This window comes from Coregonus lavaretus, assembly GCF_964263955.1.
Source record: "Coregonus lavaretus genome assembly, chromosome: 17".
NCBI classification, from domain to species: Eukaryota; Metazoa; Chordata; class Actinopteri; order Salmoniformes; family Salmonidae; genus Coregonus; species Coregonus lavaretus.
This window is the reverse complement of record NC_140004.1, coordinates 1,321,086-1,334,435: the sequence shown is the minus strand read 5'-3', so window position 1 is coordinate 1,334,435 and position 13,350 is coordinate 1,321,086. Positions and strand designations below refer to the sequence as shown.

Below are 13,350 nucleotides of genomic sequence, written 5' to 3'. Positions count from 1 at the left end.
TTTTGCTTGTAAGCAGGAATCAAGAGGATAGCATTATGGTCAGATTTGCCAAATGGAGGGTGAGGGAGAGCTTTGTGTGCGTCTCTGTGTGTGGAGTAAAGGTGGTCCAGAGTTTATTTTCCTCTGGTTCCACATGTGACATGCTGGTAGAAATGAGGTAAAATGGATTTAAGTTTGCCTGCATTAAAGTCCCCTGCCACTAGGAGCGCCGCTTCTGTATGAGCATTTTCTTGTTTGCTTATGGCCTTATACAGCTCGTTGAGTTCGGTGTTAGTGCAAGCATCAGTTTGAATAGACGGCTACGAAAATTATAGATGAAAACTCTCTTGGTAGATTATGTTGTCTACAGCTTTCCTCAGGCGAGCAATACCTAGAGACTTCCTTAATATTAGACATCGCGCGCTGTTATTGACAAATAGACACACACCACCACACCTCGTCTTATCGGACGTAGCTGTTCTGTGCTACCGATGCATGGAAAACCCAACCAACTGTATATTATCTGTGTCGTCGTTTAGCCACGACTCGGTGAAACATAAGATATTACAGTTTTTAATGTCCCGTTGGTAGGATAGTCTCGAACGGAGCTCATCCAGTTTATGCACGTTGGCCAATAGAACGGATGGTAGAGGCAGGTTACCCCCTCACCGACGAATTCTCACACGGCACCCCGATCTCCGCGCCCTGTACCTCCGTCTTTTCTTCACGTGAATGACAGGGATTTGGGCCTGGTCTCGGAGAAACAGTATATAATTTGCGTCGGACTCATTAAAGAAAAAATCTGCAAACTGCTCACTCATAAGACACCATACATGTGGTATGCGGTTGTGAGGCCGGCTGGACGTACGGACAAATTCTTTAAAATTACGTTGGAGTTGGCTGATGGTAGAGAAATGAACATTAAATTATCTGGCAATATCTCTGGTGGACATTCCTGCACTCAGCATGCCAACTGCATGCTCCCTCAAAACTTGAGACATCTGTAGCATTGTGTTGTGTTACAAAACTGCACATTTTAGAGTGGCCTTTTATTGTCCGCAGCACAAGGTGCACCTGTGTAATGACCATGCTGTTAATCAACTTCTTGATATGCCAAACCTCTCAGGTGGATGGATTATCTTGGCAAAGGAGAAATGCTCACTAACAGAGATGTAAATAAATTTGTGCACAAAATTTGATAGAAATAAGCTTTTTGTGTGTATGGAACATTTCTGGGCTCTTTTATTTCAGCTCATGAGACATGGGACCAAGACTTTACATGTTGCATTTATATTTTTGTTCAGTGTAATACACCCTATCAGTTTATAAAGAATTTAGCTAGTGTTTCTACATAACAGTATTCTCTCTTGAATAGAGATCCTGGAGTGTCCCAGCCGTACCCTGCCTTGGCTATATGTCTGCGCTCTAAATCAACAAAGGTAGGCATAAAGTTATTGTTTAAAAATATGTATGATTGGTACTGGCAGCTAAACTTAGCAACACTAAATAGACAATTTAACTATACATGCCACAATTCCAGACGTAACAATGCACAAACAGTATTTTCTGGCAATTTATCTAATTAGCATAATACAAAAATCCCCTTAAATTTGTCAGTTTAAGCATTGGATGCCACTCAATCCACCACATCCGCCCATGTCGCACTTCGTTTGTCTGACGATGAGATGGTCTTCTCACAAAATTGTCTGTAGCGTTCAAACTATTATGATGAGACTCCCACGAACACAATGGTGTTCTCTGTTTTGCTCTACGACCCCCACAAGCGTCTTGGGACTCATCTGATTGTCCTTGTCGGTATTAGATAGAACACCCACTTGTGGGGAAAACATCCTGTGGTTACCTAAGTTACCCCATTGGCTCACAGCAAAAACATGACCCCATTCAAACGCAATTTTCTTGTTGTCTGCTTGTTCTAGTGAATTACAAAACTACATTTAAGAAAAGTACATGTCTAAAGATTACAGCTCCAGAGCGTTCTCACTACTTAGAAAAACGTAATATTGTAGGGCCGCTTTTCATAACAGTGCAAGCAGCCACTTGAGTGCTAGCTAGCTACCGACCGGAACATTAAGCCAGCCAAGACCAACAACACAAACAAATAGACTACACAGATGCAAGTAGTGAGTGGACTTACAAATGGAATATACTAACAAGTTAAATGTCTTATTTGTGATTAAATGTTTTCCACACACATAGCTACTTGTAGCCTACTTGGACACTGTGTCCCCACATTTCACACTCCCATGCCAAATAGCCTGAAGCCACATAGCTCTTCTCCCAGGCTCTATTTCCCTACTTCCCTACTTGGGAGCGTTGCGATCCTTAGGTCTGGATTTTTGACCTTGTTACATGTACATTGAACAACACAGCAGCTTTTGGCATGTTTTGTTTTTCTGTAAAACAAAATCGACGAAGTTGGCTTTGGAGTGGTGGTAAATTGGAAAGAATGTTTGTTTTCCCCAATCTGTGGGCGTGGTCGAGGGAATTCCTTATTATTATATGAATATCGACTTGGAGTGTTGTGTGACGATATGCTTAACAACCGCGTGACGCAACGTGATAACGTAAACGCGATTGGTCGACAGTCTGCTGGGTAGTAAATGTCCATTGGGATTTCTATCTCCTCCTTTCTGTAATATCTCTGGCCTTTACCACTCAAACGCTCCCTGTGCCAAAACATGGCTTGCGTTTAAGGAGGTGCATCCCGGGATATGTAGTCAGTAATTTAGCAACATACCTCCAATTCCGAATACTTTACCCATCAAAACACAACAAGGACCATGATGCTGCTCGAAATTGCGCATGGGATATCGCAGACAGCCGATAACTCATCTATTATGCTACTTCGCTGAAATAAAAAGGTACCAGAAAACTGCGAGCGAGCAACCACTGGAGCCACTTGAGAAAGTAATAAAGTAAAATATGTACTTTTTTTTTTCTTCCTGATTTGTGTAATTTAAAGGATGGGATGCATATCGAAGTGTTTTTCAAATACACTCAATCTATAGGTTGCTTTCTGAGTCAGCCTGCCCGCTCGGCGCCTTGATTGAAACAATGCATACAAAGCTTAGTTAGCGAGGATTTGTCAGGCTAGTAGTTAACCTTAGCTAACGCTACATTTGTCGTATGCGAAGTTGAAATGGTAACCTAGTTATCTATTCATTATTTTCAGCGCTTCTACAACGCACTGCTCAGCATTTTAGTTGTACTTCAGGTGAACTAGTGTGTAAGTTAGCTCTTTGCATTGCGTGCACATTTAGCATTTTGCCGATTGAGAGGCTAGTTACTGTAGCGAATAGCTAGCATTGCATTCCCCTGCCCGCCATCTTTTTAAAGGAATAGATGTGATGCACAATCATCAGATGCACCCAGTCGCTAAATTGTAAATAGCTGCTATTTCGTGAGATAAAGGGTGTACTCTCAGTCGAGTAACTAGCTAATCTGTCTACGTTTAGCCATATGGATTTTTAATTGCTAAGCGTGGCATATTTTGGCGTAGTTATAAAAAAAATAAATGCTTTTGTGAATGTTGATCTCTGCACCATTGCTGTTGCCCAGCGAAATGCTCACTTCTTTGCCCATGTTACGAATTCTAAGTGGTATGTGTACGCTATATTACTTTGGCTACATGTAATGTGTACACAGTTTAGATTATTTTAATTTAGCTACCACTCCATAACTCAGTCATTCTCATAAAATACTAGCCCAATTGACTCGAGATGTAACTTTACTGTCTGTGAGGATGGCAGCTGAAGGTCTCATATTTTCTGAACAACACTTCTCCTTTAATTTTCTAATTCCAATATTTGACTATTTTGTTTGGCAGGGCACATACACTCAGGTGGTGATGGGATGTGTGTACTGCTGGAGGAATAATGAGCTGAAAGGGGAGCAAAGTATCCATTGAAAACACTAGACTCAGACGTTTTGTAGAACAGGGAAGAAGAGCTCTCCTGTTGCCAGTATGTCGGCTGTTCCTGCGGCTGCCCCGGCACTTGTCAATCCCTCGCCACCAGAGTTCACCAACCTCAACAAGCCTGGCCGGAAAACAAACCAACTACAGTACATGCAGAACGTTGTGGTGAAGACTCTATGGAAGCATCAGTTTGCGTGGCCCTTTTACACACCTGTGGATGCCATCAAATTATGTCTTGCCGTAAGTCCAGTCCACACTCAGTAGTTTTCTCTCTGTTATTGGTAGTCAGTAATTCGTTCTAAAAGCAGAGCCTTAAAGCTAGAATCCTTCATTGAAACAATAACAAAGTGGGGACCCCGCCTCTGTTTTTATTAAAATCTGAGGGATGGACCTGGAGAAACGTAACCACTCTCAAATCCATAGACTGAGCTATGGATTCAAGGACTGACCATCCATGATATCAAATGCATAGTTTTAACCATGTTTTGAGGCTACAATGTTTGTTTACATTTATGTTTAACAAACATTGGAGTAAAATAAGCTTATATATTGGGTTCTGATGGGGTATGACAGTTGAAATAAGCTCATGAGACATTTATAAGTTATATTGTCCAATAATCAATGAGGTATATGTCATTAGTCATTAATTACGTCTAAAATTGATCTAGCAACTAAGGATTATAGCTTTAACAATATTTGGCTCTGGGTAGAAGTAGGCTGTTGCATTTTAATATAAACACTGTGTGGATGTGTGTACATTTAGGTGTGGTTCCTAACTAACCCTAACCCCTCATTGAACAATCATAATCTTAAAATGTTTTCTTTATTTCCTGGCTGTTATTTTATTGCTCATTCATAGTGAATGCTACTTTCCTCTTGATGCTGTCATACAGGACTATCATAAAGTTATCAAGAGCCCAATGGACATGGGAACAATAAAGAAGAGGCTAGAGAATAACTACTACTGGAGCGCCAGCGAGTGCATGCAGGACTTCAATACCATGTTTACCAACTGTTATATCTACAACAAGGTAAATTCTCCATTGCCATTCATAAAAATCTAGATGCGAAAAACAATAAGGTCTGCACTCAACAAGTAGTTCAAAGAGCTTACTTTAGCTGTTTTTTCACTGGATCTCATACAGATGGTTACACACAGATGGATGTATTTACACTTCCTCTACTCTTGTCTAGAGGTGCCCCATCACCTCTGTAGGCATTGTTGATAGCTGTGATGAGTTTGATCAAGCGAACCATCTGACCATGTTCACCTTCATCTTGACCCATAACTCATCCTTTCTTGTGTTCCCACAGCCTACAGATGACATTGTTCTGATGGCCCAAGCTCTAGAGAAGATATTCTTACAGAAAGTGGCCCAAATGCCTCAGGAGGAGGTGGAGCTGCTACCACCGGCCCCCAAAGTCAAAGCAGCCCGCAAACCAGGAGCGCCCGTTAGTGCAGGTAAGTCCAGCCTTTCACAGTTGGGAGGGACTCATGCACTGAGGAAATGTCTGTCATTTACAAATTTTTGCTTCCCTCATCTTTCTTACAGAGAGCCAAGCACAGGGTGAGTCGACGGATTCACCCCCATCTTCTTACCCCAGCTCCCCTCCACTGCTGTCTCAGACTCCTGTCATAGCAGCCACGCCAGTGCCAACCGTTACATCTGTTACCCCTGTCCAAGCTGTGCCTACCGCTGCCTCCATGATGGCTGTGGTTCCCACGGCACAGCCAGTCATCAAAGTAAGTCCAGAGAGACAGGCCGCTCTAGGGGTTCTTTTTATTTAGTTCTACAGTCTAACGGGGGATTCTTGTGGGGAGCGTATTTTACAATTCTACTCCTCAAAATGTTGTCTAAGGATATAATCTATTAGAAATCTGAGAAAAATGTTAAAATACCATATCTTGGTAAAAAGAAACAGGCCACTGATATATTTGCATTTGGCCATTGTCATTTCCACAGAAAAAGGGGGTCAAGCGGAAAGCAGACACAACAACTCCCACCACCTCAGCAATCTCGGCCAGTAGAAGTGACTCCCCTACCCAGCTCCTGGAATCCAAACAGGAGACTGTCTCGTCCAGGCGGGAGAGCACAGTGCGGTTCGTCAAGCCCCCCAAGAAGGACACAGAGGATGGAGAGGCGCCTCTGCTCGGTGGCAAGAAAGGCAAGCTCGGCGAGCAGCTGAAGCACTGCGACGTCATCCTGAAGGAGATGCTGTCCAAGAAGTATGCGGCCTACGCTTGGCCTTTCTACAAGCCTGTAGACGCAGAAGCGCTTGAACTGCATGACTACCATGAGATAATCAAGCACCCCATGGACCTGAGCACTGTCAAAGTAGGTTACCTATTCACTCCCTTCGACTCACTCCTAACTCTTCTAAATTACCCTCCAAGCATGGCTGTTTACTTGGTGGAGAGAGTGTTTTTATTTGGTGGTTAAGAATAGTTCAAATGGAACTATCCCTCAACAACAGTCGACACCATCACTGCTAAGGGGAGGACAGTTACATGTTTTGCTAATATATTTGTTTAGCGATTTATAGTGATAGCTATCTCAGTAATAAGGCTCTGACTGTTTGCTCTGTATCCACAGAAGAAAATGGACAGTCGAGATTACCAAGATGCCCAAAGCTTTGCGACAGACGTCCGGTTAATGTTCTCAAATTGCTACAAGTACAACCCCCCCGACCACGAGGTTGTAGCCATGGCCAGGAAGCTCCAGGTAGGATAAGATTAATCAGATATCCACATCACCTCATTGGAGGGCTGTCGGTTGAACTGCCCCTTGTCTTCTTGTGTTTCTCAGGATGTGTTTGAGATGCGATTTGCCAAGATGCCAGACGAGCCCATTGAAGCCATCCAGCCCTCCACCACGCCGGTGGTAAGCAAGAGTACAGAGAGCAGTGAGAGCAGCGGCAACACCTCCAGTTCGGAGAGCTCCGACTCAGAGGATGAGCGGGCCACGCGGCTCGCCGAACTGCAGGAACAGGTGGGTTCGGAACAGGTGGGTTCTCACAACCAAGGACCAAGATCCAAAACCCATGGATGGATGAACAGGGAGATGCCCCCCCTTCATCCCCCACTTCAGATTTTAGACCGCTACCACTTCAAAATCAAAGCCGCTCCACGATGTTCAGAGATGATTTTCAGCCAGCCATCCAGAGTAAAAGTGACATAGTTAGCCCTCTACCGCCACAAATGCTGCTATAAACTGTTAGAATAACTTGGTATTATGGCTTGCATGCTGAAAATGTAGAGCTCACATTTAGAGCAATGTTTTACATTTCATTCATACCAATGGTGACAGTATTTAGCTGTAATGAATAGTTTGTTGTGCTGCTAGGATGTTAACATGATCTTTGGAGTTTTCTATCTTTGTCCCCTGATTTCCCCTTTGGCTTTCTTACCAGCAAATCACTGTGGAGCACCCCAATGGTAACAGGGCGGGGGGAAAAAACGGGTGTGCCAAACGTTTTCAGGTGATTTATCTCTTACTTCCCCGTCCCCACAAAAACAATTTTATTTTATTTTTTGTATTACACCTTGTTGAAAGAGCGGTAGAGGGTTACAGGTGGGGATCAGAACTCTTAAACAGGTTGTAAGTGTGCTAGAGGGCTTTCCTCAGTAGTCAGCTTGCTCTTTGACATGTAGACCTGGATAGTCCTTTCTAAGGTTTTTTGTAAGATGCAGGTAGTTACTTTTTCTCCCATTGTCACATTATTTTAGTGGTTTAAAAATGGGTGGTGGTGACAGTGTTTGCTGGTGACGGTAGTGTTAAGTGTTTTTTTGATGATTCTGGCAATGATTTCAAATGCTTTTGTTGCATTTAAGGTTCAGCACAAAAACATTGGTCTTTAACAGTTATTCAACTTGAAAAAAGGAGGAAATACTGAAGACAAGGAAGTGTCAGTGTGAGAGCACTTTGGGAGTCAGCGTTTGCTTATTGTTTTAAAGTGTTCGGTAGATAGCTACAGTACAGGCTGGTGGCCCGGTGTGCTTCTCTGCCAGCTTTTTTCCAGAGGCCAATGGGAAATTATTTAACGAGACGCCGCATTTGCATGCCAGTATAGTACTGTCAATGACTGATCAATCTATTTACACGCACACTCTTGATTGTTTCCTCTATGAATATTCTGAGCTTTCATTTGAGAATATATGTAGAAACATGAGTACTGTATAGTTAATTAATTAAATACAATACATGAATAAGAGAACTTGAGGATGATTTAAGATGCAGCAACCCTTAAAAGCGAAGTAAATCAAGCAAATGCATGTATTGACTAGAAAATGAGACTGCTTCAAAGTCGATGGAAAATAAAACGTTCCTCCCAGGGCAAATATATAACTAGTATAACTGTCATAATTGTGACATAATGGTCCAAGACACAATGGTGCAGATGTTCTGCAACAGGTTACACATGCCTACATTCCACAATAGCTAACTCGATGCCTGTATTTTGCCATCACTTCCAGTATCTTGTCCCAGTCTCTGCAGCAGCTTCACCCTATATAAACCAACATCTGGGCTCATAGGTGACTCTTTATTCCACTTCTCTCCTCAGCTGAAGGCCGTTCACGAGCAGCTGGCTGTTCTGTCGCAGGCCCCAGTAAGTAAACCAAAGAAAACGGAGAAAAAGCAAAAAGATAAGAAGAAGGACAAAGACAAAGCCAACAAGGGGAAGGCTGATGACGAGAAGAAGCCCAAGTCGACACAGCAAGCCAAGCCAGCTAATCCGAAGAAGGCTCCAGCCCGGAAACCAAACCGCACGGTGGCGGCTACCAGGTACTACTGCCCAGTCTTATCATACAGTGCCTTGAGAAAGTATTCACACGCCTTGACTTTTTCCCCAAAAAATTGTGTTACAGCCTGAATTTAAAATGGATTAAATTTAGATTTTGTGCCACTGGCCTACACACAATACCCCAAAATGTGAAAGTGGAATTATGTTTTTAGAAATGTTTACAAATTAATTAAAAATGATAAGCTGAAATGTCTTGAGTCAATAATTATTTAACTCCTTTGTTATGGCAAGCATAAATAGGTTCAGGAGTAAAAATTAACTCTGTGTGCAATAATAGTGTTTAACAAGATTTTTTCATCTCTGTACCCCACACATACAGTTATCTGTAAGGTCCCTCAGTCGCGGAGTGAATTTCAAACACCGATTTAACCACAAAGACCAATGCCTCGCAAAGAAGGGCACCTATTGGTAGATGGGTAAAGATGTAAAAAGCAGACAATGAAAATCCCTTTGAGCATGGTGAAGTGAATTACACTTTTGATGGTGTTTCAAAACACCCAGTCACTACAAAGATACAGGCGTCCTTCTTAACTCAGTTACCGGAGAAGAAGGAAGCCGCTCAGGGATTTCACCATGAGGCCAATGGTGACTTTAAAACAGTTACGGAGTTTAATGGCTGTGATAGGAGAAAACTGAGGATGGATCAACAACATTGTAGTTACTCCAGAATAATAACCTAAAATGACAAAGTGAAAAGAAGGAAACCTGTGCAGAATAATAAATATTCCAAAACATGCATCCTGTTTGTAATAAGGCACTAAAGTAAAACTGGCAAAAAAAACTGGCAAAGAAATTAACTTTATGTCCTGAATACAAAGCGTTATGTTCGGGGCCAACACAACACATCACTGAGTACCACACTTCATATTTCCAAGCATGGTAGTGGCTGCATTATGTAATGGGTATGAAGAATCAAATTGTATTTGCCGCATGCACCGAATACAACAGGTGTACACCTTACAGTGAAATGATTACTTACAAGCCCTTAACCAACAATGCAGTTTTAAGAAAAATATGTTGAGTAAAAAATAGATAAGTAAAATAAAATAATAAAGAGCAGCAGTAAAATAAAATAACAGTAGCGAGGCTATATACAGGGGGTACCGGTACAGAGTCAATGTACGTGGGCACAGGTTAGTCAAGGTAATTTAGGTAATATGTACATGTGGGTAGAGTTAAAGTGACTATGCATAAATAATAAACAGAGAGTAGCAGCAGCGTAAAAGAGGGGGTGTGGTGGGGATGATTGTCATCGGCAAGGACTAGGGAGTTTTTTGGGGGATAAAAATAAACGGAATAGAGCTAAGCACAGGCAAGATCCTCGAGGAAAACCTGGTTCAGTCTGCTTTCCAACAGACACTGGGAGACATTCACCTTTCAGCAGGACAATAACCTATAACACAAGGCCAAATATACACTGGAGTTGCTTACCAAGACGACATTGAATATTCCTGAGTGGCCTAGTTAGTTTTGACTTAAATCGGCTTAAATCTCTGGCAAGACTTGAAAATGGCTGTCTAGCAATGATCAACAACCAACTTGACAGAGCATGAAGAATTTTGAAAATAATAATATACAAATATTGTACAATCCAGGTGTGCAAAGCTCTTGTAGACTTACCCAGAAAGACTCACAGCTGTAATCGCTGCCAAAGGTAATTCTACCATGTATCGACTCTGGTGTGTATACTTATGTAAATGAGATTTCTGTATTTCATTTTCAATACATTTGCTACAAATTCTAAAAACATGGTTTCACTTTATCATTATGCGGCATTGTGTGTAAATAATATTTAATACATTTTGAATTCAGGCTGTAACACAAGAAAATGTGGAATAAGTCAAGGGGTATGAATACTATCTGAAGGCACTGTATCCGTTTCATAATTCATCAAAATTAATTTGCTTAAAACTGCTGGTAACTTGATCTTTTGGATGAATCATCGTTACCCATGCCACTTGTTGTAATAGTGTGATGCACTGCTGTGTTACACTTTGACTCGTATCCCCTTGTAGCCTGATCCAGACCTGTCAGTCTGTCACAAATCATCTGTACTTTACATTTTTCTCAGTGCTAATCTGAGCATCCTGAGAGAGGCAAAACCTGTAGGCCTAACAAAGATCTGACCAAAACATTTTCAGGCAACCGAAGAAAGGGTCCAAGGTGGCGGCGGCAAACAACGAGTCTGAAGAGGAGCCGTCCCTTCCCATGTCATACGACGAGAAGCGCCAGCTCAGCCTGGACATCAACCGTCTTCCGGGTGAGAAGTTGGGCAGGGTGGTCCACATCATCCAGTCCCGGGAGCCGTCGCTGCGTGACTCCAATCCGGACGAGATAGAGATAGACTTTGAGACACTCAAGCCCTCTACCCTTCGTGAGCTCGAACGATACGTCAAGTCCTGTTTGCAAAAAAAGCAGCGGAAACTTTTACGTAAGTTGTGAGCTATTACTCTTGTTGTTTTTACAGATGCCCTTCTCCAGTCACTAATGATTACCTGGTTCTTCAGGGGTAAACCTCTCTTTTCTCTGCCTGTTGACTAAATGCTCTCAAGCTCCCTTGCGTTTGTTCCACCCCTTTTGAACGCTGAGGTTACTCACCCTCCCACCCTTTGTGCATTTGGTATTTTGTATTTTATTAGGATCCCCATTAGCTGTTACGAAAGCATCAGCTATTCTTCCTGGGGTCCACACGAAACATAAAACATGACATATTACAGAACATTAATAGACAACTAAAGCACGAGGACAGAACTACATGAATTTAGAAACGGCACACACGGCCTTCATATCAATACATACACACAAAATATCTAGGTGAAATAGGGGAGAGGCGTTGTGCCGTGAATTAGTGGTGCACGGGTCAACTGTTCACCCGCCCGCAATTGCTAATAACCCATCCGCAACCAAATTTGATTTGTCACATGCACGTGTTTAGCAGATGTTATTGCGGGTGTAGTGAAATGCTTGTGGTTTTAGCTCCGACTGTGCAGTAATATTTTCAACAATTTCACAACATATACCCAATACACACAAATCAAAGTAAGGAATGGAATTTAAGAATATGTGGTAAAGTGAAAATCTGTGGCCCGCACCCAACCCTAACCTAAATAAAGAAAACGCGCTATAGGCTACAGTCAAAGACTGCCAAACAATTTTTTTTGACGGGGGAGAAGGATTTTCTTTTGCCTTATTTAGATATGTTTCTGCTTATAATATCCAATATTTTGGTAGGCTATTTGTTAGTCAACTTAATAATTAAATACATGTAGCTTCTCTTTTGTCATATGTTCCCCTAGAAGACTAAATAAACCCTTGCTTAACAGAATAATGTAATAGCTTGATAGAATGAATGCTTCAATCTAGTTGACATCGGGAAAGTTTTCTGTCATCTTTCGCGGAGCAAAGACGTTTAGGGACTGGGGAGAAAATACAATGCAATATATATTTATTTTTTTACGGGTAAGACTTGATGTGCAAAATGTCCAAATTACATCAGTTTGACCAATTTGTAAGGAAAAAGAATGCTGTGAAAACGACCCAACATGTTTCTGCTAAGATTTCAGTTTGGCTTCGATGCATATTTTATGTGGTTGAAATCAGTGGTGGAAAAAGTACCCAATCGTCATACTTGATTAAAAGTAAAGATACCTTAATAGAAAATGACTCAAGTAAAAGTTGAAAGACAGCCAGTAAAATTCTACTTGAGTAAAAGTCTAAAAGTATTTGATTTTAAATATACTTAAGTATCAAAAGTAAAAGTATAAATCATTTAAAATTCCTTATTAAGCAAACCAGACAGCACCATTTTCTTGTTTTTCATTTATTTACAGATAGCCAGGGGAACACTCCAACCCTCAGACATCATTTACAAACAAAGCATGTGTGCTATGAGTCTGCCAGATCAGAGGCAATAGGGTTGACCAGGGACGTTCTCTTGAGAAGTGTGTGAATTTGACCATTTTCCTGTCCTGCTAAGCATTCATAATGTAAATACTACTTTTGGGTGTCAGGCAAAATGTATGGGTTGAAAAGTACATTATTTTCTTTAGGAATGTAGTGAAGTAAAAGTTGTCCAAATTATAAATAGTAAAGTAAAGTACAGATACCCCAAAAAACTACTTAAGTAGTACTTTAATGTATTTTTACATAAGTACTTTACGCCACTGGTTAAAATACTATCAGCTTTTATGATGAAGACAGCACCTCTAAAGATCGTATCTAACTGAGCATAGCATTCTCTCAAGATGCAGAAAGAAATCATATATCTCCACTCCTGTTCCCAAGTACATTTGGTGTATCATTTTACTGCAAGAAATGCTTAGTTCTGCAGGAGTTATTAGTAAGGCTATAGCCCTATTTGCATGGGACTAGTTGGTTATGTATTTATGGACAGGATACGTTTTTTCCAAATAGCCCCCTGTAATTTATTTTTAAATCTAAATTGACAGTTATGATGGAAGCCTGGAGGTTTTTTCTAGGTGTGAAGATATTTCAAGAAGTCCAGGCGATAACAGGATACACTGATAACTCGAGCTTGGTTCCCAAGTTTCTAAACCATGCCAAACCATCTTTGGTAAATGGTTGCCGTAATATTTCAATTGAGGAAGTGTGATCATAATCATTAGGTTATT

The 13,350-nt window shown here is 41.4% G+C and overlaps 1 protein-coding gene across 1 annotated transcript in view; it reads left to right on the top strand.

The window, feature by feature from the left end:
* Positions 1 to 2,792: 2,792 nt before the first annotated feature.
* Positions 2,793 to 13,350, top strand: part of LOC311144952 (bromodomain-containing protein 3-like) — a 36,842-nt gene continuing 26,284 nt past the window's right edge. The window contains exons 1-11 of the mRNA XM_084181141.1: positions 2,793 to 2,907; positions 3,827 to 4,156; positions 4,810 to 4,947; positions 5,231 to 5,378; positions 5,470 to 5,660; positions 5,881 to 6,252; positions 6,511 to 6,639; positions 6,724 to 6,921; positions 7,328 to 7,396; positions 8,480 to 8,700; positions 10,861 to 11,150. Coding sequence (XP_084037267.1) covers positions 3,965 to 4,156; positions 4,810 to 4,947; positions 5,231 to 5,378; positions 5,470 to 5,660; positions 5,881 to 6,252; positions 6,511 to 6,639; positions 6,724 to 6,921; positions 7,328 to 7,396; positions 8,480 to 8,700; positions 10,861 to 11,150 — 1,948 coding nt within the window. The 5' untranslated portion in view covers positions 2,793 to 2,907; positions 3,827 to 3,964. The remainder of the gene's footprint in view (positions 2,908 to 3,826; positions 4,157 to 4,809; positions 4,948 to 5,230; positions 5,379 to 5,469; positions 5,661 to 5,880; positions 6,253 to 6,510; positions 6,640 to 6,723; positions 6,922 to 7,327; positions 7,397 to 8,479; positions 8,701 to 10,860; positions 11,151 to 13,350) is intronic.